Source organism: Mesoplodon densirostris, chromosome 3 (assembly GCF_025265405.1).
Source record: "Mesoplodon densirostris isolate mMesDen1 chromosome 3, mMesDen1 primary haplotype, whole genome shotgun sequence".
In the NCBI taxonomy this organism is placed as follows: domain Eukaryota; kingdom Metazoa; phylum Chordata; class Mammalia; order Artiodactyla; family Ziphiidae; genus Mesoplodon; species Mesoplodon densirostris.
In genome coordinates, this window is record NC_082663.1 from 147,119,089 (window position 1) to 147,146,586 (window position 27,498).

Below are 27,498 nucleotides of genomic sequence, written 5' to 3' on the forward strand. Positions count from 1 at the left end.
TCTGCTTACCCCTCCAGCTTCCCTCTTGCCCGCCTTCCCTTTTCTCCCCTCCCCAAAAGCTCCAGTTTTGCTCAATTTGCGCATGTTCCATACTCTCCTGTCTCTAGGCATTAGCCTATCTTTCCCCCAACTTTTCATATTTGCTCTTTTCCACTGAGCCTTCAAGGCTCCCATTCCCAGGCAGAATGCTCCTTTCTGGGCTTCCTTGGTGGCGCAGTGGTTAAGAATCGGCCTGCCAAGGCAGGGGAAACGGGTTTGAGTCCTGGTCCAGGAAGATCCCACACGCTGCGGATCAACTAAGCCCGTGGCGCTCTAGAGCCTGAGAGCCACAACTACTGAGCCCGTGTGCCACAGCTACTGAAGCCCGCGTGCCTAGAGCCCATGCTCCACAACAAGAGAAGCCACCACAGTGAGAAGCCCACGCACCGCAACAAAGAGTAGCCCCCGAGTAGCCCTTGCTTGCCGCAGCTAGAGAAAGCCCGCTAGCAGCAACGAAGACTCAACGCCGCCAAAAATAAATAAGTAAAAAAAAAAGAATGTTCCTTTCTTTCCCCCCTCCTGGGGTCCTTCTCTCTGGCCCAGGAGTGTCATAGAGTCCAGGTCTGTCTCTTGGGACCCATATTGGGAGATTATAAAAGTTATCTCTCTCGTAGAGTTTTTCGGTGATTAAATGAGATAATGTGTATGAAACTCTTAACCCCAAGTCTGGAACATAAGCACCTGCTAAATATCACCTCAAATTGTTATTTGCTATTTATTTATTACATTCCAGAAGTACTTTGATGGAGGCATGATCAGCACAATCAGCTTTGGGAATTCAATAGGGTAAACTAACAATTTCGGTGTGGGGAACGGATTTTTGAACTGGGCTTTGCCAGATGCATAGGAGTTTGCTGAGTGGAATAACAGCCTCAGGTTCAACAAACAGCTTCTGACTAATCCCCACATTCAGGCTCACTGGTCTGGTGGTGTCTGTTTTCAGAGGTGGGCAAGTAGTGGGGAAAGCTAGAAATTTTTGTTTGGATATAAGCTCCAGCTAGTGAGCAGAAATTCTGAAATTCAGCCCCTGTGACAGGTGGAGAAACTGAGGCTCAGAAAGTCTAGAACTTCTGGATTCTTAAACTCTCCATTTTGAGAATCAGATGAAAAATGTGGACCTCCTCTCTAGAAAACTCATCTTTGGCCAACGTTTTGCCTACATTTTTAGGGGCTTCGGGATCTCAGTCTAGTTAAGAATCCAGGCCCCAGGCGCCAGGTAAGTTTCCCAAGTCACCCTTGGAATTCTCCTTGCCCGAGGGAGGAGGCGGCGGCTCGGGAGGACGTAGGAGTGGGCCTCCAGGTGAGTCCCAGGACCTTTCAAGCTTGGTTCTCTTCCAGGCCACCTCAAATCGCAGCCCCATCTCACGGCACCACCACTCAATTTCTATCTGAAAACGTGGTCCCCCCAGCCTCCCCACGCCGCGTCTCAGCCCACGCCTACGGCTCTGTGCCCCCCATCCCATTTCTTCAGCCCCTCGGAGTTTCTCCCGTAGCCCCAGGCCCTCCCCCAGCTCCAGCCCCTCCTTCCGCCCGGCATCGGAGCCCCCGGCCCCCGCCCCGGGAGCTTCAGAGGTGCAAACGCGCCCTCCCCCAACTCCTCCCGCCCCCGACTCCCCCCGTGTGGCAGCTCTGGGCTGGGAACTCGGCGGGGTCGGCCTCTCGGTTTCGCGTTCCCGCCCCGGGCCCCCGGCGCCGCGCCGAACCGACCCTCCAACGCCGAGCCCCGCGCGTCCGCTCGCCGCGCCTGCCTCCACGCGCGCCGGCTGGCAGGTAGGGGAAGCGCGGGACCATCGGCGGGCGGAGAAACCGGAGAGCAGCGGGTGGGGGGGAGGCAAGGGCGGGAGGAGGGGGCCAGGGGGACGGAGGGGGAGGGGATTCCTTTGTTTGCAGCCGGCAGCCCCGGACCCAGCCCCTTCCCCTCCCTGCGCTACGCTCGGCGCCGGCGTGGGGCGCGGGGACCTGGCGCGGGCGGGAGGGGCTCGGCCCGGGTGCGGGTGCGGGCGCGGGCGGCGGACACAGCCGGGCTCTGACCCGCAGGTGAGGGCGGAGCCGAGCGTGGTCGCGGCTCCTGGGCCTGCGTCCCCGGCTCTGCCCGGTAGAGAACGCGGCTGGCGGGCTCTGAGGACGCGTGCCCCCTCCTCGTCGGCGGAGCCCGGGACTCCTCGCTTCCCGTCCCCCCCTCCCTCAGTTACCCCGTGCAGTGCGCGCCGTCCCCCCGCTCATTCATTCCACAAACTCCCGGGCTCGGTTCTCAGGCAAAGTAGGGGGTGAGGGAGGAGTTGGATCAAGCCAGGCCGGAGATGGAGGCCCCGTGGGCCCTGAGTCTGCCTAGAGAAGGCGTCCTCGGAGTGCAGACCAGCCGGGACAGCCTGGGAGCAAGAAAGGGGTGCCCCTCACCAGCCGGGCCGATTCTTTCTCGCTTCCCCGTCAAAGGTGACAAAGGTCTTTTCCTTCTCCGAGGACCTTGGGACCACCTGGTTAAAAGGTCTTTTCCTTCTCTGAGGACCTTGGGACCACCTGGTTAGACTCTCATGTCACCCCAAGGCCCAGAGAGGGGCAGCCACTGGCCCAAGGGCACACAGCAGACTCCCCGTCTCTTCTGCACCCAGGCCCAATTCTTCTCCCTGGTGCGGAAAGTGGGACTTGAAAGGGGCCCCCCCCATGAAGGCCACTTGGTCTGCCTTTTGTTCCCTGAGGGTTCAGCTTCCATCCTCCTAACCTTTGCCTGGTCATCTCCTCTGCCAGGAGTGGCCGTGTCCCCATCGCCTCCCTCCCATCCTTCCAGGTCCTGGAGAGAGCCAGCCACCTCCTGGAGGGTAGGGTACCCTTGATCTTCTTCCCCTCCCTCCCCTCTGCCTGGGCTTCAGCTCCCACTCAGCTCCTCGCTAAATGTGTGATGGCCTTTGTTTGCTCCTCTGTGAAGTGGGCACAAAAGCTGCCCCTTCCCTTCTGGGCAGAGGGGTGGTCTGTCCTTTGGGAAGTTCCAGCCTGTGCCCCCTGCTCCTGGAATCCTTTCCTCTCATCTGGATGCCTGCCCCAGCCTCTTCAACTGCATGCTTCCTCTGGGGCCCGTGCAAATCCTTCCACACTCCATCAAACACCCATTTCGCCCTTGTTCCTCCCACTTAGAGCCCTTCAAGGGCTCTCCATTGCCCTTGATGTACAAGTAGAAGCTCCATTACACAGGTATGCACTCCTGAAACACCCTGGCTGCCTGCCACCCCCTCCCCTCCACTCAGCGGTCCACAGTCTTCTTGCCTCTGCTCTCAGTGTGCTGTGTCTGCCCCGACACCCTTCTCTTGGATGACTCCATCGCTGAGACATCACACCTCCTCCGAGAAGCCTCCCCTGACTGTTCACCTGCTTGCGGGTCGGGGTTGGATGCCTCCCTGGGCTCCCACAAGCCCCCAGTTTCTCCATCCCGGCAGCGGTCCCACTGCTTCTGGTTCTCCTGGGTGCCCCGTGGCCAAGGGCTTCTTGCTGAGGTTGACTCTGCTTCCTCTCTGCAGCCTCCGAGGGACACGTCATGGTTCTGGAGGGTCTGTGCTTGACAAGGAGAGGGGCCGGCACCCACACCATGGCCCGGGACCCCTTGGCTCTTCTCTTGCTTGTCTGGACAGCCCTGTCGTGCGTGGCGGGTGTCCAAGGCCGTTGGGATGGGGCCGTGGAGCCTGCAGGTCTCGGACGTGTGCGCAGGCGTGGCAGCCCAGGCTTCTTGCAGGGGTGTGTGGTACCCGGGATGCCGAGAAGCCCCTGGGGTGTGGGCTGGGCTGGGCTGTCCTGCTAGGTGGGGGGGATGAGGCCCGGGGGATGTCCAGCTGGGCAGGGGCTCACCAGCCATGCCTGCTCTCCTGAAGGCCGAATGTGTGTGGCTCCCGATTTCATGCCTACTGCTGCCCCGGCTGGAGGACGCTGCCCGGTGGGAACCAGTGTGTCGTGCGTGAGTGTCGCTTCCTTCCGGAGGCGGGGGGTGCAGGCAGGGGACACTGGGGCAGTTCTCTTACTTACTGCCAGCAAGTCCAGCCTTGTTTAAAAGGGGACTTGGCCTGGGACGTCTGGCTAAGCCACAGGAATGGCCCTTGCTTCTGTCTGCAGGCTCCCAGGCCACCCGCCGTGTTTCTTTGTCGTACAACTTCCCTGTGTCTGTCTGCTTGTTGGTCCGTCTGCCTGTCTCAGTCTCTGTCTCTTTCTGTCTTGGTCTCTCTCTGAGTCTCTGTCTCTCTGTGTCTGTCTTTTTCTCTCTGTGTGTGTGTGTCTCTCGCAATCTCTCTGTTTCCCCACTCCCACGCGCACCCCATTCTAATGTGTCTAGAATCCGACTCTGCTCCCAGGAGACGCCCCCTCGCCTCTTCCCCAGCAGTACAGCCAGTGCCCCAGCACCTCCAGCTTCTGTCCTGACTACTCAGCATTTCTGGCCCAAAGAGCACCTCTGTCTCCCAATGGCTCCAGCAGAGCCTCGGCCCCCCGGGGCACCCATGGGGTGGGGATGGCGGAGGATTCGGGTCCTGGCCTTGACCGTCGCCTGTTACTCTCCAGCGGTCTGTAGGCACGCCTGCGGCGAGGGCTTCTGCTCCCGACCCAATCTGTGCGCCTGTGCTGATGGGAAGCTGGCCCCCAGCTGCAGGGTGAGCCGAGGTGAGCAGGAAGTGACCCCCCAGGACTTCCCTGGCCGTCCAGTGGGTAGGACTCTGCGCTCCCAACTCAGGGAGCCTGGGTTTAAGCTTAAAAAAAAAATAAAGAAAGAAAGTGACCGCCCCAGGGGTGGGAAGAGAAGGTGAGAGGCTTCCCGAAGCTTCTGGGAGCCCAGGCTGGTTTTGCTGAAGGACCAGAGCCAGGCTGACGCCTTGTACATGCATCTTGGGGCCTTCCTGTGTGTCCCTCTTCCCCACCCGCAGGGTCGGGGTGCAGTGTGAGCTGCATGAATGGGGGCAGCTGCCGAGGGGAGTCCTGCCTGTGCCAGAGAGGCTACACGGGCACCGTGTGTGGGCAACGTGAGTACCCATCACGCACACCTGGGCTTGGGACCCCAGAGGTCAGGTCTCTGCTGCCACCTGCCCACCTCCCACGGGTCACTCCTCTGGGACCAGGATTGGAGGGGACACACTCATTGTCACAATCTTATCTCTTGGTCTGGGCCGGATCGTGGGGATTCCTGTGTGAAGGAGGGCTCGCCCGGGCCCCAGCTCCCTCTGCTGCTGGGGGACCTCAGGCCACACCCCCCCACTTCCTCCACAGCCGTCTGTGACCACGGCTGCCACAACGGGGGCCGCTGCATCGGGCCGAACCGCTGTGCCTGTGTGTACGGCTTCATGGGGCCTCAGTGTGAGAAAGGTACCAAGCTGAGCGTGGGGCAGGGGTTTGGGGGGAGTAGGGCTTCCTGGCAGCCCCTGAGACGTGGCCAGGCCCTGGGAGGGTCCAGCTGACCTCCTTCCTGCTGTCCCTGCTGCTGTGAAGGGCAGAGAAACTGTGCTCCAGGGAAGGGAGTCACGGAGGGCTTCCTGTAGAAGGGATAAGTCGGAGTTCATGAGATGGACACGCCCCCTCATGTTGCATCCTGTTGAAATGATCCCACGGGCTGAGGTGGGTGGAGGTCACCTGCTGGGAGGCTGTTACCAAGACAAACACGGTGGAAAGAACAATGTTTTGTGAGAAGTTGGATGTTGGGGGCTGGGGTGGGCAAGGGGAGGCATGGAAGCAGGGACAAATCCCAGGTCTGCTCTGAAAACTGGAGGGAAGGTGGTGCAGCTGGGGGTAGGGAGGGGGAAGACCCTGAGGCTCAGTGTTGGCCGAGGAGCCTGTGGGTCACCCAGGAGGCAGCTGGACACCCAGGCCTGGGGCTGCCCCATCCACGGGGCTGAAGCCCAGAGGATAGTTGAGGTTCTTGGGTAAGAAAAGGGAGGGCGATTTAAGGGTCTACCAGAGAAATGGAGGCCATGGGCAGCTGAGAATGAGAAAGTGAACAAAAGCAGGGCTGGCGAGTTTTGCAGCTGTAGGAGCCATCAGAGTGCCCTGTGTGTCCAAGGAGCCCGGGAAGGCAAAAAATGGGCAGGACCCTGGGACTCACCCCAGTGTGAAGGGTGCTGCTGGGGATGGAGGCCCATCTGTGGCCGGAGCCGGGTTGGAGAGGGTATAGCCATGAATCAGAAGCTGGAGGGGCTGGGGGTTACCTGGCTTTGAGAGTGAGCATTTGGAAACTGGATTTGGCAAGAAAACAGAGTTGGAATTCAGGCTGACTTGGGGAGCAGTCAGGATGGCTGAGGGAAAATGAAGGTTAGTGGAGAGGGTGGGAGAGGAGAGGCCTGGAGGGGGCGTGGGGGCCCCAGAGAGAGGCAGGGTTGGGTGCCTAGGCAGGAGTGAGTGGGGTTCCAGGGTCCTGGATGACTGAGGTGAGATTCTGGGGGCCGTGTTTTGCTTTAGGAAGTCAGGACTGTCGCGGGTCTCCCCTCCTTCATACAGGCCTGGGGGCTGGCTTTGGCGTCTCCTTCTGGAAGGGGCTTCTCTTGGTCCAGTGCCAGCCCCTTGATTGGAGCCATCTGGAGGATGGAGCCAGGAAGTCACATCTGGGCCTGTGCACGGCGGTGGGGGGACTAATGAGACCACCTTCAGCTGGTTGGGGAGGGCGTGTCAGGGATGCAGAGTTGTGGGTTCAGAGCATTTGGGCGGATGCTGGGTCTGGGAGATTTGGCAGAGCCAGATGTGTGCTCAAGGATGAGAGAGGCTCTCCAGCGGGGCATCCATGGGTCCCTGCCCGGGCTTGAAGGGAGGGTGGGCCTGGGGGAGTGGAGGGGGTCTCCAGACACGCCCTGGGCTTTGTAGGCTTGGAGGTCCTGGCCTCTCTTGGAGGTTGGTTGGAGAATGCTTTGGAGAGAAAGGGTTTTGAAGGGTGAATAGGAGTTCATCAGGTAAGGAAGGGGAACAGTATGAGTAAAGGCTTGAGGTCAGGAAAAAAACCTGGTGTGTTGGTATAGGGAGGCTGGGAAGGTGGCTACCGCTGTGGTCCAGGCGAGAGAGGTAGAGGCCTGAGTTGGGCTTGCCGGGATGGAAATGCAGAAGACTATGGGGTGGGGGCAGCCTGAGGCCAGCTGCCCACATGCATCTGCCCTGCAGACTACCGGACAGGGCCCTGCTTTGGTCGAGTGGGCCTGGAGGGGTGCCAGCACCAGCTGACAGGCCTCGTCTGCACCAAGGCGCTCTGCTGTGCCACTGTGGGCCGGGCCTGGGGCTTCCCATGTGAGCTCTGCTCTGCTCAGCCACACCCCTGCCGCCGGGGCTTCATCCCCAATATACACACGGGGGCCTGCCAAGGTGAGTGGGGGGCCCAGTGCGTGAGGACCGAGGTCCTGGGAGCCAGGGCTGAGTGGGGGCCCTCAGCAGCCTTGGTTTCTCCCTCTGACGTGCCTCTCATTGCCTTGCAGACGTGGATGAGTGCCAGGCTATCCCAGGCCTGTGCCAGGGGGGCAGCTGTGTCAACTCTGTGGGTTCCTTTGAGTGCCACTGCCCAGCTGGACACCAGCTCAGAGAGAACAGCGCCAAGTGTGAAGGTGGGCGACCAGGAGAGGTTCAAGCTGGGACCTCCTCTCCGCTCTGGGTGGCTCAGGTTCCCCTGCAAGGAGGAGGAGGTGGAGGTGGGGCAAGGCTGGTGGGGGGCTGGACTCTAACCGGACATGTATCTACATAGACGTGGACGAGTGTATCAGCGTGCCAGGCCTCTGCTCCGGGGGCGACTGCACCAACACGGTCGGGAGCTACGTGTGCACCTGTCCCCATGGTTATGCCAGCAGCCTGGACGGTACCCGTTGCCTGGGTGAGCCAGGGCCCAGGGGGGCTGGAGGGGCAGAGGGCAGGTAGGAGACAGACCCTCTGCTCATCTATCTCTGCAACCCTCTGGCCCTCGGGCTCCTCTAGCCCTTCGATTTCTATGTCCTTCTGTCTTTTTTGGACCCCGGTTTCCATCCCCTCGTTAATTCTGGTTCCCTACCCATTGGCCTTTGTGCTCTCTGGACCCCAGTCTGAGAGGCCCTCTAGGCCCCATCTCTATGCCCTTTAGCTCTCTGGTCCCCTGTCTCGGTGTCTTGGCTTCACGGGCCTCCTGTGCCCCTCTGCCCCTTGGACTCTATGCCCTTCTGGCTCACTGGTCACCTTTCTTCCCTTTCTGGCTCCCCCCGCTGTGCCCCTCTAGCCCCCACCTCTATGCCCCCATCTCGATGCCCATCTGGTTATCTGGCCTCCGTCTCTATGCTCTTCTGCCCATTAGCCTCTCTGGCCCCGTCTCTGTATCCCTCTTTCCGCTCCCGAAGACTTTTTAAAAGTACCCCATCTTCCCCCACACTGTGTGTGAGATAAACTGAGGCCCAGAGAGGGGAGGTTTGCTTAAGCCAAATCCGCAAGTCCAGAAGAGAGAGCTACCCACACCCCAGCTCCCCAGACCACCCCGGTCAGGGGTCGTCTGGGTTGTGCCTCCCCCTGGAGGCTCACCCTCCTGGCTGGGGCGGGAGGATCCTTGGGCTCTCACTCCCTGTCCTGCTGTCTTGATGAGCTCGTCATTAGACGTCAGAGGTTGCCAGTGGCCAACAGGGCTGGCCAGGAACACTTGTGGTGGGGCATGGGCAGCGTCTTGGTTTGGGGAGGTGGGGTGGGCTTGGCAGGTCTCCAGCACCACTCGGACCTCTCAGGCTGGGTCTCTACCAGCCAGGACAGGGAATATTGTGTCTGGAGTTCTGCCAGTGTGCCATGGCCAGCGCCAGACCTATTTATTCCTCTACCTCCGGGGGCCATCTTGGCTGGCATGGAGGCTACCTCTGGGCATGTTCCCTGGACTGTGGGGCATTTCCCAACTACTAAATAGCAGAGCCTAGATGCGAACCAAAGTCAGGTGTCCTCTGAACATGGGCTTGGAATTCAGTCCTGAGTTCCAACTGCTACTTAAGCTGCTTGCATACTCTGTGACCTTGGGCGAGTGACTTAACTTCTCTGGGCCTCAGCTGCCTCATCTGTGAAACGGAGATAATGGCTGTACTGAACCACATGGGGAGGATTAAATAACAATTTATGAAGAGATTTGCCCAGGGCTGGATGTAGGGGGCACTCAATACACATTCACAAAGACAGGGGAGCAGGGAAGTTGGGGTTGTGACTGCTTAGCAGGGCCTGATCACAGTAGGTGCTTAATAAGCAAAGGCAGCATCATTTTTGTCAAAATTCTTACATTTTGTCTCATCTTCCCTACTTGAGAAGCAGCTGCTTGGTCAGGTCCCCTGGGGTTCAGAGATTTGGATTTCCATCCCGCCTCACTCTCCAGCAGCTGTGAGACCTTGAACAAGTCTGTTGACCTCTTCTTGCCTGGGCAGGCCCAGTCCTGTTCGTGGGCCAGGGGTGGCGCTGGGAGTGCAGAGCCTCGACTCCCACACATGCACCTGGGGACCACCCCCCCTACCCTCCCGCCAGGTGCATGGGGTATGGCTGGGGAGGTGGAAACGCTTTCTGTTTTCTCCGCCTCGGGCAGCTCAGGGACAGCTGCAAGGGCCCTCCCGGCTGGTGGGAGGGGTTTTTCCGCTGTGGGCCACTGGCCAACCTTTGTGGGTTTTCAAAACTAAAAATACGCTCTTTTGGAGTCAGAGCTTGAGAAATACGATCACCGTGTAACGCCATCAGGCTCGAGGGCATAGTGGAAGCGTCTGTGGTTTTCGTACCTGGGGAGTCTCTGCCTCAGTCTCCCCAAGAGCTGCAGCCATCAGTCCACCAGTCTGCTCCCCCAGCCCCTCCTCAAATTCACAGCCTCTTAGGTTTCCCCAGGATGCCCAGGGCTGGTAGGCGGGGACACACAGATACAGATCCCAGCATCTCTGCTTGAGCACCCAGCATGACTTCTCACCGGGGCAGCCCCCTGAACCAGGGGTCTTCCTCAGTGTGGTTGAATACCCACAGTGACAGGGAGCTTCCTAACAATGCCAGCTTTAGATGTTGGGACACTTTTGCTCAGCATGAGCCTAAGTCTCCCTCCCGGGGGTAATTTGGAAATCCTGGTAATAAGATCCTCACTCAGTGAGCATGGGCCACGTGCCAGATACAGTGCACTCTGCAACACTCTACCGAGGTGAGGTGGGTGCTCTGAGCATCTCCTATCCATGGATGGAGAAACTGAGGCGCAGAGAGGCAAGGAGTTCTGTCCTGCAGACGGTGCTGGTAGAGCTGGGATTTGAAGTCTGGTAACAGATCCTCCCGACCCCCCACCCCCTTGCAGACCACCGTACCGGCACCTGCTTCTCGGCGCTGATCGTGGGCCGCTGTGCCGGAGACCTCGCTGGCCGCTATACCCATAGGCAGTGCTGCTGTGATACGGGCAGGTGCTGGGCAGTTGGCCCGGCCCCTGAGCTGTGTCCGCCGCGGGGCTCTGGTGAGTGGCCTGGGGCCACCTCCCACCTTCCTCTGACCCCAGAGCTTGGCCTGCGGGTTGGGATCCCGGGGCACAACCGAAGGCTTGGCCTCCAACCCCGCTTCCTTGCAGATGAGTTCCAGCGACTGTGTGCCCTGGGGCTCCCGCTGCTGCCCCCCTACCCAGGCCCCTTCCCCGGCCTCCCTGGCTTCGGACCCAGTGGGCGTGGGGTTCCCAGCCTGGGCCTTGGTGACACCAACGTTGGTGAGGACTTGGGATCCAAGACTCCTCCCTTGGGGGAAGGGGGTCCAGGCCTCAGAGACAGAGAGTCAGGGCTTTGGAGTGTGGGTCCTGGCCTGGGCAGTAGGGATGAAAGTACTGACAGTGGTCTGGGGCTGGGGGTAGATTGGGGATCCAGGCCTCCAGGTCAAGGTTTGGGTTTTGGGTGAGGGTCTAGGGCTGGGGTGGAGGGCTGGGGGTCTCAGCCAGGGTGGAGGTGTGAATCTAGGGCAGGACTCTGGGCTGAAGTGGGAGAGCCTCGCCATTGGGGTAGGGTTCCAGCTTCTTGAGTGGGTGTCTGAACCCGGAGGTGAGGTCCAGACCCAGGGGGCCAGCACATGCTCGGGTGCCCCACGTCAGCCCTACTCACAGGCACAGCCACGCTGAACCAGACCATTGACATCTGCCGACACTTCACCAACCTGTGTCTCAATGGCCGCTGCCTGCCCACCTCTTCCAGCTACCGCTGCGAGTGTAACGTGGGCTACACCCAGGACGTTCGAGGGGAGTGCATTGGTGAGCAGCGGCTGGGGCAGGGGTGGGCTGGGGGCGGGGGAGCTGGGGCTCAGGGTCCTCTGCCTGCAGACGTGGACGAGTGTGCCAGCAGCCCCTGCCACCACGGAGACTGCATCAACACCCCCGGCTCCTACCACTGCCGGTGCTGGGAGGGCTTTCAGGCGACGCTCACCAAGCAGGAGTGCGTGGGTATGGCCGTCCATTGGAGAGTGGGGGTGACCGGGAGCCTGGCTGATGGAACCTGCATCTGAATTAGAGCCTGGGGGCTCGGAGGATGCCTGCTGACTGCCCACCTGCCTCCCCACCAGACATGGACGAGTGCATCGCCAGCAGTGGCCTCTGCCACCACGGCCGCTGCGTCAACACAGCAGGCAGCTTCCAGTGTGTCTGCAATGCGGGCTTCGAGCTCGGCCCCGATGGCAAGCACTGTGTGGGTGAGTTGAGGGTGAGTGGGTGGGGACGCGGCTTCTGGGCCCCAGTAGCTGCCTTTTGCATCTTGCCACTCCTGCTGCATCACCCACCTCCCTTCTCACGGGTGGGTCCTCTGCTTCCCTTTCTGAGCCGAACCAGCCCATCTGAGATCCTCCTTGTGGTCTGTCCAGCCCCTACTCACTCCTTCATTCTCTCCTTCCTGAATACATTCCCTGAATCCCAGGAAGGGGCCTCTGGGGTAAGACCATGCCATCAGCTGTCTGCTCCTGCCCCTGACTCATGGCCCCTCACCTGTCCTTGAGAGAGTCTGGCCTCTGAGAGAGGTGGGTCAGGACCGTGGAGAGCGCCCCGATCTCAGGCTCCCTGTGGGGTATGGGGGTGCCACCCAAGCTCCCCACAGCTTGTAGGGGCCACCGGGGACTCCCTTTATTCTTTTCTGTCACGCTCTCTGAGGAGACCTGCCTTGCAGTCTTCCTTCATCAGGAAGGATTTTCTTCCTTTCATTCTTTTTTTTTTTTTTGGCAGAGCATTTACTTTCTATTGATTTTTAGATACATTTAGAAAGTTGATTATTAAATTAGCTATTTTCTTAGCATTAACTTTAGGTATAATAATTTATGTCTGTGCATAAATCATTATTTTTATTTGCATTGTTTTTTATTAGTTAGATATCACCTACTGAAAGTAATTTTGATTAATTCATTGTTTTATAATTTTACCATCATCTTTCTTTTTTTTTTTTTTTTTAATTTTTGGCTGCTTTGGGTCTTCGTTGCTGCAAATGGGCTTCTCATTGTGGTGGCTTCTCTTGTTGCGGGGCGTGGGCTCTAGGCGCGCAGGCTCCAGTAATTGTGGCACGCGGGCTGAGTAGTTGTGGCTCGCGGGCTCTAGAGCACAGGCTCAGTAGTTGTGGCCCACGGACTTAGTTGCTCTGAGGCATGTGGGAACTTCCCGGACCAGGGCTCGAACCCATGTCGCCTGCATTGGTAGGCGGATTCTTAACCACTGCGCCACCAGGGAAGCCCCTTACCCTTTTTAAAGGAACAGTTTGGTGGCATTTAGTACATTCATAAAGTCATGCAAACACTACCTCATTTTTTCCTTTTTTTTTTTGCATTTTTTATTGTGAAATATACATAACATATTTACCATTTTAACCATTTTTAAAGGAACAGTTGGTGGCATTTAGTGCAATGTTGTGTAACCACCACACCTCATGTATTCGACTTTGAACAACTATTTATGGAGCACCTACGGTGTGCCAGGATGGAAGATGCAGACTCGAGCTAGTAGCCCCAGTCTTGCCCCAGGGGAGTTCACACTCCAGCAGTTCACTATATCCAAGTCGACATAGTCCCCGACAGTCACATTTTGTCCTGTCAGGCTCGAACTGCCCTGGGAAGGGTCCCTGGAAAAGTGAGGGGCGGGGCTGGTCTACCTGGCAGGGCTGGCCCAAAGAGGGGTGACTGCTGGGACGCTGGGAACCATCCTCTCCCGGTGTCCCCAGACCACAACGAGTGTGCCACCACCACCATGTGTGCCAACGGAGTGTGCCTGAATGAGGACGGCAGCTTCTCGTGCCTCTGCAAACCTGGCTTCCTGCTGGCGCCCGGTGGCCGCCACTGCGTGGGTGAGGCTGGAGGCTGGACCACAGGGGAGAGATGGGGATTGGGGAGGAAGAGGTGAGGGGAGGCGGCAAGGGCAGGGTGGCGGGGGACTGGGACCTGTCGCAGCTGCCCACGGCCCCCCACAGACATCGACGAGTGCCAGACACCAGGCATCTGTATGAACGGCTACTGTACCAACACGGAGGGCTCCTTCCGCTGCCACTGCCTGGGGGGGCTAGCGGTGGGTGCTGATGGCCGCGTGTGCGTGGACACCCACGTGCGTAGCACATGCTACGGGACCCTCGACAAGGGCTCTTGTGCCCGCCCCTTCCCCGGTGCCGTCACCAAATCCGAGTGCTGCTGTGCGAGCCCCGGCCACGGGTTTGGGGAGCCCTGCCAGCTGTGTCCTGCCAAGAACTCCGGTGAGGGTCGGCTACCCCACCTCCACCCGCTTTCCTTTAGTTCTTGCTTCTGATCACCCAGGGGGCAGGAGGGGACAGTGGTGGGGGGCTTGGCTCCTATGGGGTGGGGGGGTGGGGATTTCTCTCCCCCAGAAGACGCGGAAGGAAGTTGCTCTTCCCATTGGGGGGGGCATCTTAGTCCCAGACCCTCGTTCAGCTCCAAGGGGCCACATCCTAGGCGTGGTTTGGGTTCGGCAATGGCCAGTGACCCCTCTCGCTCTGCTTCCGCCACTCCAGCCGAGTTCCAGGCCCTGTGCAGCAGCGGTCTTGGCATCACCACGGATGGCAGAGGTGAGCGGGGCAGTGCTGGGACAGAGGGGTGGGGTCGTGGTTGGGCACTGTCATGTCGCTGGGGCTGCCGTAACAAAGTACCACCGGCTGGGAGGCTTCAACAGCAGACGTCTATTCTCCCACAGCTCTGGAGAGGCTAAAAGTCCGAGATCAAGGTGGGAACAGGGATGGCTCTTTCCGAGGCTGTGAGGGAGAGTCTGTCCCATGCCTCTCCCGTAGCTTCTGGCACTTCACTGTTAAATCCTCAGCTGGTAGAAGCATCACCCTGATCTCTGCCTTCATCTTTTTTTTTTTTTAAGTTTACAATTTTGTGTTAGTTTCAGGTGTACAGCAGAGTGATTCAGTTATACATACATATCTATTCTTTTTCGGATTCTTTTCCCTTATAGGTTATTAAAAATATTGAGTTCCCTGTTAGTTACCGTAGGTCCTTGTTGGTTATCTGTTTTTGTTTTTTTTTTTTTGCTGTACGCGGGCCTCTCACTGCTGTGGCCTCTCCCGTTGCGGAGCACAGGCTCCGGACACACAGGCTCCGCGGCCATGGCTCGCGGGCCCAGCCGCTCCGCAGCATGTGGGATCTTCCGGGATCGGGGCACGAACCCGTGTCCCCTGCATCGGCAGGCGGACTCTCAACCACTGCGCCACCATGGAAGCCCTGGTTATCTGTTTTATATATAGTATTGTGTATGTTATTCCCAAACTCCTAATTCATCCCTACGCCCTCTGCCTTCATCTTTTTTTTTCACACCGTGCAGCTTGCAGGATCTTAGTTCCCCGACCAGGGATTGAACCTGTGCCCTCGGCAGTGAAAATGCAGAGTCCTAACCACTGGACCACCAGGGAATTACCCCTCTGCCTTCCTCTTGACGTGGGGTTCTTCTTGTGCGTCTGTGCCCAAATTTCCCCCTTTTATAAGGATACAGTCATATTGGAATGGATTGCGGGTCCACCCTAATGAACTCGTTTTAACTGGATCACCTCTGTAAAGTCCTTGTCTCCAAATAAAGTCACATGCTGAGATCCTGGGAGTTAGGACTCCAACCTATGACACCATCCCTTCCTGAAACAGCCTTTCTGCCTGAGCAAGAAATAAAAGGACTTAGAATAGTCACATTTCCCATCCACTGCTAGGCCATCAGGGCAGGACAGATGTCCACCCCTCCCCCACCCCCTGTCAGTTAAAGGGACAGATTCTGGAGCCAGATGCGTGGGTTCGAATCCTGGCCCTACTATTTACTGATTGAATAACCTCAGGCAAGTTACCTACTGTCTCTGTGCCTCCTTGTCTGTACAGTGAAGATAACGGTAAGACCCATTTCAGGGATGTTGTGAGGATCAAATGGGCTAATATGCTTGGCACAAAATAGTAAACATCCTATAATGGTAGTGATTATGATTGCACTTTTCTTTTCAAAATTATGTTGCTGCCATATAAACATCTGTTCCATGAGTTCCAAACTGGGGACAGTTTTGCCCCCCTCCCGACATTGCCATTTGGCAATGTCTGGACAAATATTTGGGAGGGTGCTACTGGCATTTCCTGGGTAAGGCTGGGAATGCTGCTCAACATCTTACAATGCACAGGACGCCCCCCATCACGGCAAAGGATGATCTGGCCCCAAATATCCACAGTGCTGAGAAACCCTGGTTTCAAGGGGAAGGAGGCAGTGTCTAGGCTGGAGCTCTGGCCCCGGGGGACATGGCTCCTGGAGCCTCCAGGGAGCCAGGGCAGCTGCTGACGCCCTCCTCCTGGTGCAGACATCAACGAGTGTGCCCTCGACCCTGATGTCTGTGCCAACGGTATGTGTGAGAACCTGCGGGGCAGCTACCGCTGCATCTGCAACCTGGGCTATGAGGCAGCCGCAGCCGGCAAGGAGTGCATGGGTGAGCGTGCCTGGCAAGTGGACGGGCAGGTGGGTGGGCCACCCCCACTGCACACCCCTCACCCCGCTCTCTCCCCCTCACCCTGCAGATGTGGATGAGTGTGCACTCAACAGCCTCCTGTGTGACAACGGGCGGTGCCGGAACAGCCCTGGCAGCTACAGCTGCTCCTGCCCCCAGGGCTTCAGCTTCTGGCAAGACACGGAGACCTGCGAAGGTACAGGGTCCCGGGGCACACAGCCACGCATACATACATGCAGATACTTATGCACGCTGCATGCTGTGGGTACACACGTGCTCAAAGACGCATGTGTACCTGCATTCACGCACACAGACACGCTCAAAGGCATACATGTGTTCATACTCAGTCTCACAGTTACACACATAGGTACACACACAATACCCACATTCACACACTTATTCTCACACTTTACACGCATGCTCACAGCCACAGTTACACCCTCAAAGGCACACCCTTATGCAGACACTCAGATCCTCTGACATTCACACATGGGTGCATATGATCACTCAGTTACGCACACCGGTACACAAAACACACATACCCATATTCACACTCACAGACATTCCCACAGTCACACACCCTCACGTGCACACACTCAAAGATGTGTGTGCCCACATTCTTTCACTCACCCTTTCACACACTTAGGCTCACAGCCACACACACTTATGTGTGCAGTCACACACACTCTCATATACCTGCACAGTTGTGCACTCACATGCTCATACACACTCACGCTTATACACAAGAATACGTGCCCATCCTCCCTCTCACACACGTGCAGTCACTGACACATACACATGTTCAATTGTGCATGCTCACCATTGCCCACACACACTTTGTTGTGATGACCTTGCCCATCACATAGATCCCTTGGCACTCACAGACACCTGCACACGCACACACACACAGTCACACACAAGCTTTTCGTCTGGCCCCACCCCTCCCCTGGTCCTTTTGTCTTCTTTCCAGCTGACACCCCTCCCCGACCCTGGCCACACCCAGGCCTCCATCCCCTCTGGGGTTTCCTCCTGCCTCTCACCTGTCTTGTGCCAGGACCGACCCTTTGAGGGCCACGGTTCCCCACCGTGCCTATCCCTCTGCACTTTTACCTGTGTGCGCTCCCAGGACCCTGCACGTCAGCGTGCTTGTGCAGGTGCACAAGACGATTCAGTGCAAACTCACGTGTGTCTGAGCCTGCGCAGTCCGTTCCCTTGTATTCTAACCGCTTGCGCCCCCTGCCTCTGGACTTTGGCAGCCGTGGGGAGGAGGGGCCCCTGGTCAGGGGGGGTTCCCATTCCTGCAGCTCAGGACTCGCTGGGGGGTGGGGCGGCTGGGGGGGGCTGTCCCTGCAGACATCGACGAGTGCCTGTCCAATCCGTGTGTGAACGGTGTGTGCCGCAACCTGGCCGGCTCCTACGCCTGCGAGTGCGCCCCCGGCAGCCGCCTGGGACCCTCTGGCACCGTGTGCTTAGGTGAGAGGCCCCACGGAGCAGCGGGGACCCCGATGCCCCGAGTAGGCTGGGTCTCTGCGGGTCGGCGTGCAGGTGTGGGCCCGCCAGGTGAGACAGCAAGCCCCTCCCCGCAGACAGCACCAAAGGCACTTGCTGGCTAAAGGTCCAGGATGGCCGCTGCGAGGCGAACCTGCATGGAGCCACCCTGCGGTCCGAGTGCTGCGCCACGCTCGGGGCTGCCTGGGGGAGCCCCTGCGAACGCTGTGACATGGGTAATGCCTGGGGGGGGGGCTCCGGGGCTCCCACACCATCGGGACAACTGGGGGGTAACAGGTCCCCTGTGTTTAAGTGGAGAAAGTGACTCCTCTCCCCAACCACAGACCCCGCCTGTGCCCGTGGCTTCGCCCGTGTGAAGGGGCTCAGCTGCGAAGGTAACCCCCAACCCCACCCTCTGCGGTTCGCCCTCCAAGCCACACGTGGGCGAGTGTCATGGGGGCTGCCTGGGGCCCCTCCCTGAAGTCATTTGAGATTGAGGCATTCTCCCTCCTTGGTACCTGGGTCTTCCCCGCGATCCGCCAGCCCCTGAGGCTGGCACTGCCCCTTCCCCCCACCTCAAGGAGCACGTGGTGTCCTGAGGCCCCAGGGGAACAGCTCCTGGGAGCCTCCAGCCCTTGCCTCTCCTCCTTGCCTGCCGCTGCCCAGATGTGAACGAGTGTGAGGTCTTCCCGGGAGTCTGTCCCAATGGGCGCTGCCTCAACACCGCTGGCTCCTTTCACTGCGAGTGTCTTGAGGGCCTGACGTTGGATGCCACGGGCCGGCTGTGCGTGGGTGAGTGCGGGCTGGGTCCCCATGCCGGGCCCCCTGCCCTTCATTGCCTCCACTCCCAGCGCTGGAGACCCCTCCTAGGGACAAGCGGGATCTCGGGGGTCCTCCAGGACCCTCTTCTCACTGCCCACCTGCCCACGTGTCTCCAAAGTTTTGGGGGATGCATCTTTTTTTTTTTTTTTTTTTTTGCGGTACGCGGGCCTCTCACTGTTGTGGCCTCTCCCGTTGCGGAGCACAGGCTCAGCGGCTGTGGCTCACGGGCCCAGCCGCTCCATGGCATGTGGGATCTTCCCGGACCGGGGCACGAACCCGTGTCCCCTGCATCGGCAGGCGGACTCTCAACCACTGCGCCACCAGGGAAGCCCGGGATGCATCTTCTTAACTGCCCTTCTAAGGAAGGTCATTGCAGATGGCAAAGTGTCGTGGAATAATACTTGCAACCTTCATTTATTCTTTCTTGTTACCGAGTAAGGGTTACACGGGGGGATTTGAGCAGGAGGCACCTCTAGCATGAGCGGTAAGTGATGCTGGTGAACCTTCCTCAGCATCCAGGGCTCAAACCCTCACCCTGAATGGCTTACCCTCAGTCTCAAAGGCTCTGAGATATTTTCCCCCTCGATGAGGGCTTCTTGCTTTGTCCCTATCAACATCTTGAACTGGACATTTTTTGGCCAAAAGCATGTGCCGGCCAGCAGGTAGTGCTCCGAGTTCTATCAGCTTTTCCTCCTGTAGTCCCATCAATCCATTGGTAGCCTCCTCGGGGTCACCTTGGAGCCTGGTCAACATCAGGCAGATGGACCCTGATGACCCTTCTCAACTTCGATTTCCTTCTAAACTGAGCTTCAGGTGTGCAGCGGGTCTTCTTGCTGATTCCAAAAGGTGAACAAGGAAAGAAAGTAACTTGAGTAAAGAAAAAAAAGCCATTGCTGAATTCACAGCCAGGTGAAATGGCTCAGTCTGGTCAGCCCTGGACCAAGGCACTGGGTACATGGGAGCTTAAGACAGATCCCTGTGTGTCATGGCACTTCTGCTTATCTTTATTTTTTCCTAAAGATTCTGTAACAGGGTCTTGTCCTCAAATGGACCCACTTAAGCGTATGTTCCTTTTGTAAAGAGTGAGAAGTTGTCTTAGACCAGGGATCAGCTAACTGTTTCTGCAAAGGGCCAGAGAGTAAATGTTTTCAGCTTTTGGGGCCTCACAGTCTGTTGCAGCTACTCAGCTCTGCTGTGTAGTGTAAGAACAGCCACAGACAGTACAGAAACAAATGGATGTGGCTGTGTGTCAATAAAACTTTATTTACAAAAACAGGAGTCTGGCACCCCAGGCCGTAGTTAACCAGCCCCATTCTTAGACCCTCGCATCTGGTGCTGAGGAAGGCTTATCCACTCCCAGATTATTCTAAGGGAGTTTTACAGGTTAAACACACACACTCTGGAGCCAGATGGCCTGGTTTGAACCCCGCTGTACCTCTTACTAACTGTTTGGCCTCAGGTCAGCTACCTAACCCTTCTCTGCCTCAGTTTTCTTGCCTGTAAAATGGGCATGATGATAATATTTTCCTCTTGGTGTTATTTTGAGGATTCAATGGATTGATGAGCTTAGAACAGTGCCCATCACATAGCAAGCACCTAGCAGTGCAAGTTACTATTATAGTGTAAGTTTTGGATTATACCATTATTCAAATGTAACTGTTGGATTATATCATTTAAAAAATGTAACTGGGGCTTCCCTGGTGGCGCAGTGGTTGGGAGTCCGCCTGCCGATGCGGGGGACACGGGTTCGTGCCCCGGTCTGGGAGGATCCCACATGCCGCGGAGCGGCTGGGCCCGTGGGCCATGGCTGCTGAGCCTGTGCGTCCGGAGCCTGTGCTCCGCAACAGGAGAGGCCACAGCAGTGAGAGGCCCGTGTACCGCAAAAAAAAAGTAACTGTTGGGAATTCCCTGGTGGTCCAGTGGTTAGGACTCGGTGCTCTCACTGCTGGGGGCCCCAGGTTCGATCCCTGGTCAGGGAACTAAGATCCCACCAGCCACACAGCGCTGCCAAAAAAAAAAAAAAAAAAAAGGAAGTATTGGATGATATCGAATCTCAGCATGAGGAAGTCACTCTTCCCGTTGGGGAGGAAGTTTCAGAAGAAGCTGCTGAAGGAGGCTCTAATGCCTGTCCTGGCAGGCACAGTGTGGCAGGGGCAGGACTGGTGACTGCCCCTCCCTGCAGATGTGCGCCTGGAGCTTTGTTTCCTGCATTGGGATGAGGATGAATGTGGGGCCGCCCTGCCCGGCAAGTACCGGATGGATGTCTGCTGCTGCTCCTTGGGCGCCGCGTGGGGGGCCGCGTGCGAGGCGTGCCCTGAGCCTGAGTCCCCAGCGTTTGCCAGCCTGTGTCCCCGGGGGCTGGGCTTTGCCAGCCGGGACTTCCTCTCAGGCCAGCCTTTCTATAAAGGTGTGTTTGGGCTCAGGGAGCCTGGTGGATGGGGAGAGGGCACAGTGTGGGCAGAGGCCTGGAGATGGGACGTGTGTTTGGGAGAGAGCAAACATCTGTGGCCAGAGGGGTGAACGCTCAGGAGGTGGGGACCCAGAGACATCGGGGCAGTGTGACGTTTTGTGCTCCCATGCTGCAGATGTGAACGAGTGCAAAGCCTTCCCCGGGCTGTGTGCACATGGCACCTGCCGCAACACCGTGGGCAGCTTTCGTTGCTCTTGTGCTGGGGGCTTTGCCCTGGATGCCCAGGAAAGGAATTGCACAGGTATGTGCCCGCATCTGCCTCCTGGGTGGTGGTGGGCGCCTACAGGGATGGGGGCCATGAACTAGAGGCACCTAAAAGACAAGAACCGGCCTTTTCCTGCCTGTCTACCTGCCTGCTCTGTGAGCAAGGACAGCTCAACACCCTCTCTGGGCCTTCGGGATCCCAGCTATAAAAGGAGGGGCTGGGAGAGGCGGCCTCCAGGGGCCTCCAGGCTGGAAGGAAATTCCCTACCCTCGTCTGGGGTGCAGTCACGGCACCTCTGCTAACCTGGCTCAGTTCAGCAGCTTGGGGCTCCTGTGCACCCCTGGGTGTTTGCAGATGTGGAGGCCCGGCCCGTGCCCACTCTCTCCACAGACATTGACGAGTGCCGCATCTCCCCTGACCTCTGTGGCCAGGGCACCTGCGTCAACACTCCGGGCAGCTTCGAGTGTGAGTGTTTCCATGGCTACGAGAGTGGCTTCATGATGATGAAGAACTGCATGGGTAGGCAGCCACCCCGGGAAGGGTGATGCTCGGGGGTCTCAGGGCCGAGCCGAGGGATGGGGGTGACGTTGCTGTGATGGATGTAGGTGGAGGGGGCCGGAGTAGAGAGAAGCCATGATCCATCTGGGACATGGCGAGTGTGGGCATCATCCCTGTAGGCTGCTGGACATTGCGTGTGGCATTCAGATGAGAAGCCTGGGAACCAAGATTCGGGCAGGTCTCCCGGGGGTTTGTAGCATGAGAAGAGGAGGGGGCCCGGGACAGAGGAGCCTCTTCCCCTTTCATTCACTTTTTTATTCAGTGAACATTTCATGTGCATCTACTCAGGGGAACCACAGAGAGCTCGGCAGCAGAGGGCCATTTTCTCAGAGCTCTTGACCTAATGGGGAGATAGATGTTTAATAAAATAAATCCCCAGACAAATGCAAAATAAATAGCCACTGTCATAAGCACTTGGAAGGGCCATATGGTGCAGTGGGAGCATAGACCCCTAGGATGTATCCCATTCTGTGGGGCTGAGAGAGTGGGAGTAATTGGGGTGAAGAGGGGCTGAAGAGCAGCTTGAAGAAAGAACAGTGCATGCAAAGGCCCTGGGGTGGACGTGAAGGATAGAAGGAGCTGCTGTGTGGAGGGCCGGGTGGGAGGGGGAACAGCATCTGAGGGGTGGAAGGAGGCCCATGAGGCTGGAGTGGGAGGAGAGGGGGGGTGGGTGGTGAGGTCCCCCACTCCCTGTGCTGACGCCTGGAGGGGCTGGGCCTTGCCTTCCCTCTGTGTCCTACAGGGGGTGCTTCTCAGGGCCTCCTTCAGCTCCAGGAGTGTCAGCCTGTGTCCTTGATAATTCTCAGAATTCCAGCTTCCCTCCCAGTCTGACTCCCATGGGTCACCCGAGTCCTCAAACTCCAGGCCCTTTCGGCTTCAGCCAGGGTGACAGGGTTGGGGGAGAGGGGCACAGGGAGAAGCTTCCACAAGCCACATCACACCCTGCCAGGTCAGCGTCCTCACACCTCCTCTCTCTCTCCACACGCCCAGATGTGGATGAGTGTGCCCGGGACCCACTGCTGTGCCGGGGAGGCACCTGTACCAACACGGATGGGAGCTATGAGTGCCAGTGCCCCGCTGGACATGCGCTGGTGGCCAAGGGCACTGCTTGCGAGGGTGAGTGTGGGTTGCATGAGGGAGATGATGGGAGTGTGTGCTTGTGCATCTCCCTGAGTACATACTTATGTATATGTGTGCACACGTGTGTCAGTCTCTATGCATGTGAGCGGTCACATGCATGAGGTAGTATGGGTGCAGGTCATTGTGCGTCCATGTGATATGACTGTGCGTGGGTGTGAGGCGGAGGGAGTGTGTATTTGTGTGTGAGCATGCAAGTGTATCTGGGAATGTGTACAAGAGTGAGTGTGTACATGGGTGTTTCTGTGTGAGTGAGTGTGTAAGTGTCTACACAAGGATGCGTGTTCTTATGTGAGAGGATGTGGTGTTTGTGCATCTGTGTGAGCTTGTGAGAGAATGTGTGTCTAGGTGTGGATGTGTGCACACGGGTGGGTGTGTTTGTGGATGGGGCTGTGTGCATGTGGGTGTGCATGTGTGTGAGGGTGAGCGTGTTTGCATGAGTGGGTGTGAGGTGTATTTGTGAGTCTTATGAGTGTGCATGTGGCTGTGAAGGTGTGTCTACTGAGGGTGATTGTGTTTGCATGTGAGTGGGTGTGAGGGTGTGTTTGTGTGTGAGCTGTGTGGATGTAGATGCATGGATCAGGGTGTGGGTGTTATCTGCTGAGGGTGAGTGTATATTCAAGGGTGTGTTTTGGGTGAGTCTTGTGGGTGTGCACGTGGATATGCACGTGGTCTTGTGGGTGTGCACGTGGGTGTGCACGTGGATCTGGGTGTGGGTGCGTGTTTGTACAAGGGTGAGGTGTGGACTCACCTGTGGTGGCGTGTGGATGCCAGGAGCATGAATGCATCGGAGTGCACACGTGTCCCAGTGCCTCGGGGTCCTGCAGATGGCGGCTGAACACAGGCCGGGCCTTCCCTGGGGCCCCTCCCCTACCTGCTGTCCCCACCAGCCATGTGCTCCCCCTGCAGACGTTGATGAGTGCTCCCTGAGTGACGGCCTGTGTCCCCACGGCCAGTGCGTCAACGTCATCGGTGCCTTCCAGTGCTCCTGCCACGCCGGCTTCCAGAGCACACCTGACCGCCAAGGCTGCGTGGGTGAGACCGCGCCCGCCCCGAGCCCCAGCCGAGGCCCCCACTACCACAGCAGTCCCTCTAAGTCCCTGCCTCTGCTGGCCCCGCCCCCTAGTCAGACCCCTGCTTGACCCGCCCCCGCCACGCCCCCATCTCGCTCCCGCCTCGCTCTGCCTCCCGCCCTGCCACGCTCACCCACCTCACTCTCGCCACGCCCCCACCTCACCCTGCCTCCCGCCACGCCACGCCCCCCACCTCGCTCCCGCCGAGCCCCCACCTCGCCCTGACTCCCGCCCTGCCACGCCCACCCACCTCGCTCCCACCACACCCCCACCTCGCCCTGCCTACCGCAGACTTGGACGAATGCCGCTCTGGGAACGGTGGGTGCCACGTGCACTGTGTTAACACCGAGGGCAGCTACCGGTGTGGCTGCGGACACGGCTACTCGCTGATGCCTGATGGGAGGGCGTGTGCAGGTGGGTGGGCGCGGCCCCCTCCCTCCACCTGGGATGGGGAACACACCTTTCCTGACCCAGACGCAGCTGGCCAGACCCGGGACAGGCCGCTGACCCTGCAGCAGGGTCCCTGGGACTCCCCCTCCATCCCTGCCTGCCTGCAGCCCAGCCCCCCACCCTGCTCCCCCAGACGTGGACGAGTGTGAGGAGAACCCGGACATCTGTGATGGGGGCCAGTGCATCAACGTGCCGGGGGGTCACCACTGCCTCTGCTACGACGGCTTTGTGGCCACGCTGGACATGAGGACGTGTGTAGGTGAGGAACTGGGACTACATACAGGTGGAGGAGGCAGCTTCACAATTCACCCACCAGGCCTTCCACAAGGAGGCCACGTGGGCAAGACAGACGCCAGTCCCATCCCCGTCACACGCGGGCAGGGGAGATGAGGCTTTGCACTTGGCAGTCTGCTCCTGGCCACCTGTGCCTAGAGCCCCTGCACCAAGACCCATGGGATCTCATTCACAGCAGCAGAGGCCCTTGAACCTTGTTATTTTATGAACAGTTATTGAACACTTACCGTGTACCCAGTGCATACAGAGGCGTGTGCCCTGTTCTGAAAGCAATGTATAGGATCACTGCAGACCAAGGGGTTTTCTGCAGAGGAAGCTGAGCTAGATGGAAAGACACTGTATTCTCTAAGCCCTGCTTGGGGACCCAGGCTGTTTGAGCCGTGATCACCGTCCTGTCCTGGCTGCAGGTTGTCACGGGGCCCAGGGAGCAGATGTCTACTGGGTGCCCCATCAGGGCAGAGCTGGGGCCAGCGTGAGGAAGTACCAGGAAGTAAAAATCATAACCCTCCCAGGGAGATGTGTCCAGTCCAGGGCAGCTTAAAGCATTCCCGAGCACAGGTGTCTTAGGAAACACTGAAGAAAAGGGGGCTTAGGACGAAGTTAAATAAGAAATGCTGCTTCCTCCATCCCTTCTTGCAGATCCACGTTGGCATAAAGGCTCTGAAAAGGCCTGCAGGAGAAAAAAATCCAGTTAGCTTTGTTTAATTCAGCGTTGTCTAAATGTATTGGTATAAAATCCTTTTGGGAATGCGTGTCTGGTGTGTTCCACGGAATATGTGCTGTAGACTGTTGACTGAATATTCGCGGCTGCCTAGTGGTGGAATTGGGGGAGTTCCCCACCCCTGAAGATGGGCAAAGAGAACCCCGATGCAGGGGACCCATGTGGCAGGGCACTTAGCAATGCTGCTGCATCCCCACCCTCACCTGCTTCCTCTCTTGTCATCCCACAGACGTGGACGAATGTGACCTGAACCCCTACATCTGCCTCCATGGGGTCTGCGAGAACACAAGGGGTTCCTTTGTCTGCCACTGCCAGCTGGGTTACGTCGTCAGGAAGGGGGCCACGGGCTGCTCTGGTGAGCTGGTGGTCAGTGGAGCAGGCGAGGGGGCCCCCGAGGGGCCAGCTTAGGGTTCATGGGGTCTGCCCCATCCCTTGGAGCGGAGCACAGCCAGACCTCATTCTTACGCGTTTCCACTGGTGGGGCCTCATGTTAAAGCAAAAATTAGGATCCGATCACGTGCCCCTGGGGCTCCCTTAACAGCTCTGCGGCGGGGAGCTCTGGATCCCTTAGTATCCACATCAGTTCCCAAAGCATGCAAGCCTGATGCTCTTAAGTGGTACAGGAATGAACATTTAAACACTTCCGTAGTTCCTGTTTTAGCTTTCTAGGATCGCTGAAACCCCTGACCACAAACCTGGTGCCTCAGAACCACAGAAATCTACTCTCTCTGGAATTAACAGTTCTGGAGGCCAGAGTCTGAAATCATAGTATCGGCAGGGTTGGTTCCTTCTTGGGGGCCCAGAGGGAGAATCTCTCCCATCCCTCTCTCCTCACTTCTGGTGGTGGCCATTGGTCCTTGGCATCCTTGAACGCACCATTCCAATCTCCACGTCCGTCATCACAGGGTGTTCTCCTCTCTGTGTCCAAATTTCCCTCTTCTTATGAGGACGCCAGTCATTGGTTTTGAGCCCACTGTAATCCAGGATGACCTCATCTGATTTTGGTTACACCTACAAAGACCCTATTTCCAAAAAAGGCCACATTCAGAGGTTCTGGGAGTTAGGACTGGAACACACTTTTTTGGGAGAACATAATTCTACTTGCCGTAATTACATAATTATTTTAATGCATGCTAGAAACAAACCTTGGAAAGCAGTATCAAACTCATGATTTCTTAGAGATCGTTGTTATTTTTCTTTTAAAATATGTTCACGTGAGTAAAAATGGGGGGCAGTCTAAAGAAACTTGCAGCGAACAGCAGCTCATTTAGGTGGTGTATGAACATTGACGAGATAAGGGTGATGCAAAATTGGCTGAGGATTAGACACACTGGTTTAGAAGGAAATCCTGCTTTAGAGAGGGAGCGTGTGCGTTAGGACAGTTACTCTTAGTGTCTACCCTAAGTCTCTCATGCTGCCATTTCAGATCATTTCTGGGAGCTGCTGGGAGTCATGCCCTGTTGGGTTTGGGGGTTTTCCTCTTGGGCTCTGGGTGAAGGTGGAAGGTCCCGCAGTGGTGTGGGGACATCTCTGGGCCAGCCCTGCCCTAGGGAAGATCCTTGCTCTTTCCCTTGCTCCTGCACTGAGTCTTGCCACTCTGTACCTGAAGCCCTATTTCTACTGGGCCCAGGTTTCCCGGGGGTGTTGCATCCTCCACCCCCTCTCCTGGTCCTGCCCCTCTTATGCCTGGGTCCCTCTCCTCAGATGTGGATGAATGCGAGCTTGGGGGACACAGCTGTGATGGTCACGCCTCCTGCCTCAACATCCCTGGGAGTTTCAGCTGCAGGTGCCAGCCAGGCTGGGTGGGGGATGGCTTCGAATGCCACGGTGAGTGCCTGAGGGCAGGAGGTCCGGGCAAGAGCTGTAGAGGTAGGTGGGGCGGTGGGGGGGAGGCAGGTGGCAGGGAGGGGTGGCTGGGCTCAGGCATGTCCAGGGGGGCCGGTCAGGGCTGGGATTGGAGGGTCTGCCTCCCTGCAGCCCCTCAGTGCACACACCCGGGGGACTCTGGGTTCCATCTCCTGCAGACCTGGATGAATGTGCCTTCCAGGAGCATGGGTGCAGCCCGAGAGCTGACTGCCTCAACACCCCCGGCTCCTACCGCTGTGCCTGCCCCCTGGGCTTTACTGGGGACGGCTACTTCTGTGAAGGTGAGGTCGGGGGTTGGGATGGGAGGGCTGGAGGGGCCCGAGAGGGACAGCCATGGGGGCTGGAGTCCAAGGTGGCCACAGTGGTCAGTTGGCTTCCCGACTTGCGCTGACCCACCCACCCACCCAGTAGGTGCCGGAGAGAACGTGCCTTCAGCATTTGGGGCCACAGGCCAGACCCTGAGTCCCTGGAGGCAGTGTTCTCCCCTGGACTCAGAATGCATGGAGCCTTCTGGA

The 27,498-nt window shown here is 57.9% G+C and overlaps 1 protein-coding gene across 1 annotated transcript in view; it reads left to right on the forward strand.

The window, feature by feature from the left end:
* The first annotated feature begins 2,339 nt into the window (after positions 1-2,339).
* FBN3 (fibrillin 3) overlaps positions 2,340-27,498 on the forward strand; it is a 60,096-nt gene continuing 34,937 nt past the window's right edge. Inside the window, exons 1-35 of the mRNA XM_060094481.1 lie at positions 2,340-2,472; positions 2,736-2,855; positions 3,310-3,494; positions 3,660-3,769; positions 3,897-3,979; positions 4,576-4,674; positions 4,935-5,030; positions 5,275-5,370; positions 7,147-7,344; positions 7,455-7,580; positions 7,718-7,843; positions 10,280-10,432; positions 10,544-10,675; positions 11,051-11,206; positions 11,276-11,395; positions 11,515-11,640; positions 13,146-13,268; positions 13,392-13,667; positions 13,944-13,997; positions 15,756-15,881; positions 15,970-16,095; positions 17,253-17,372; positions 17,486-17,623; positions 17,732-17,782; positions 18,054-18,179; positions 20,392-20,616; positions 20,795-20,920; positions 21,275-21,403; positions 22,433-22,558; positions 23,489-23,614; positions 23,944-24,066; positions 24,236-24,361; positions 25,347-25,472; positions 26,822-26,944; positions 27,142-27,264. Of these exons, the coding sequence (XP_059950464.1) occupies positions 2,340-2,472; positions 2,736-2,855; positions 3,310-3,494; positions 3,660-3,769; positions 3,897-3,979; positions 4,576-4,674; positions 4,935-5,030; positions 5,275-5,370; positions 7,147-7,344; positions 7,455-7,580; positions 7,718-7,843; positions 10,280-10,432; positions 10,544-10,675; positions 11,051-11,206; positions 11,276-11,395; positions 11,515-11,640; positions 13,146-13,268; positions 13,392-13,667; positions 13,944-13,997; positions 15,756-15,881; positions 15,970-16,095; positions 17,253-17,372; positions 17,486-17,623; positions 17,732-17,782; positions 18,054-18,179; positions 20,392-20,616; positions 20,795-20,920; positions 21,275-21,403; positions 22,433-22,558; positions 23,489-23,614; positions 23,944-24,066; positions 24,236-24,361; positions 25,347-25,472; positions 26,822-26,944; positions 27,142-27,264 (4,552 nt within the window). The remainder of the gene's footprint in view (positions 2,473-2,735; positions 2,856-3,309; positions 3,495-3,659; positions 3,770-3,896; positions 3,980-4,575; positions 4,675-4,934; positions 5,031-5,274; positions 5,371-7,146; positions 7,345-7,454; positions 7,581-7,717; positions 7,844-10,279; positions 10,433-10,543; positions 10,676-11,050; positions 11,207-11,275; positions 11,396-11,514; positions 11,641-13,145; positions 13,269-13,391; positions 13,668-13,943; positions 13,998-15,755; positions 15,882-15,969; positions 16,096-17,252; positions 17,373-17,485; positions 17,624-17,731; positions 17,783-18,053; positions 18,180-20,391; positions 20,617-20,794; positions 20,921-21,274; positions 21,404-22,432; positions 22,559-23,488; positions 23,615-23,943; positions 24,067-24,235; positions 24,362-25,346; positions 25,473-26,821; positions 26,945-27,141; positions 27,265-27,498) is intronic.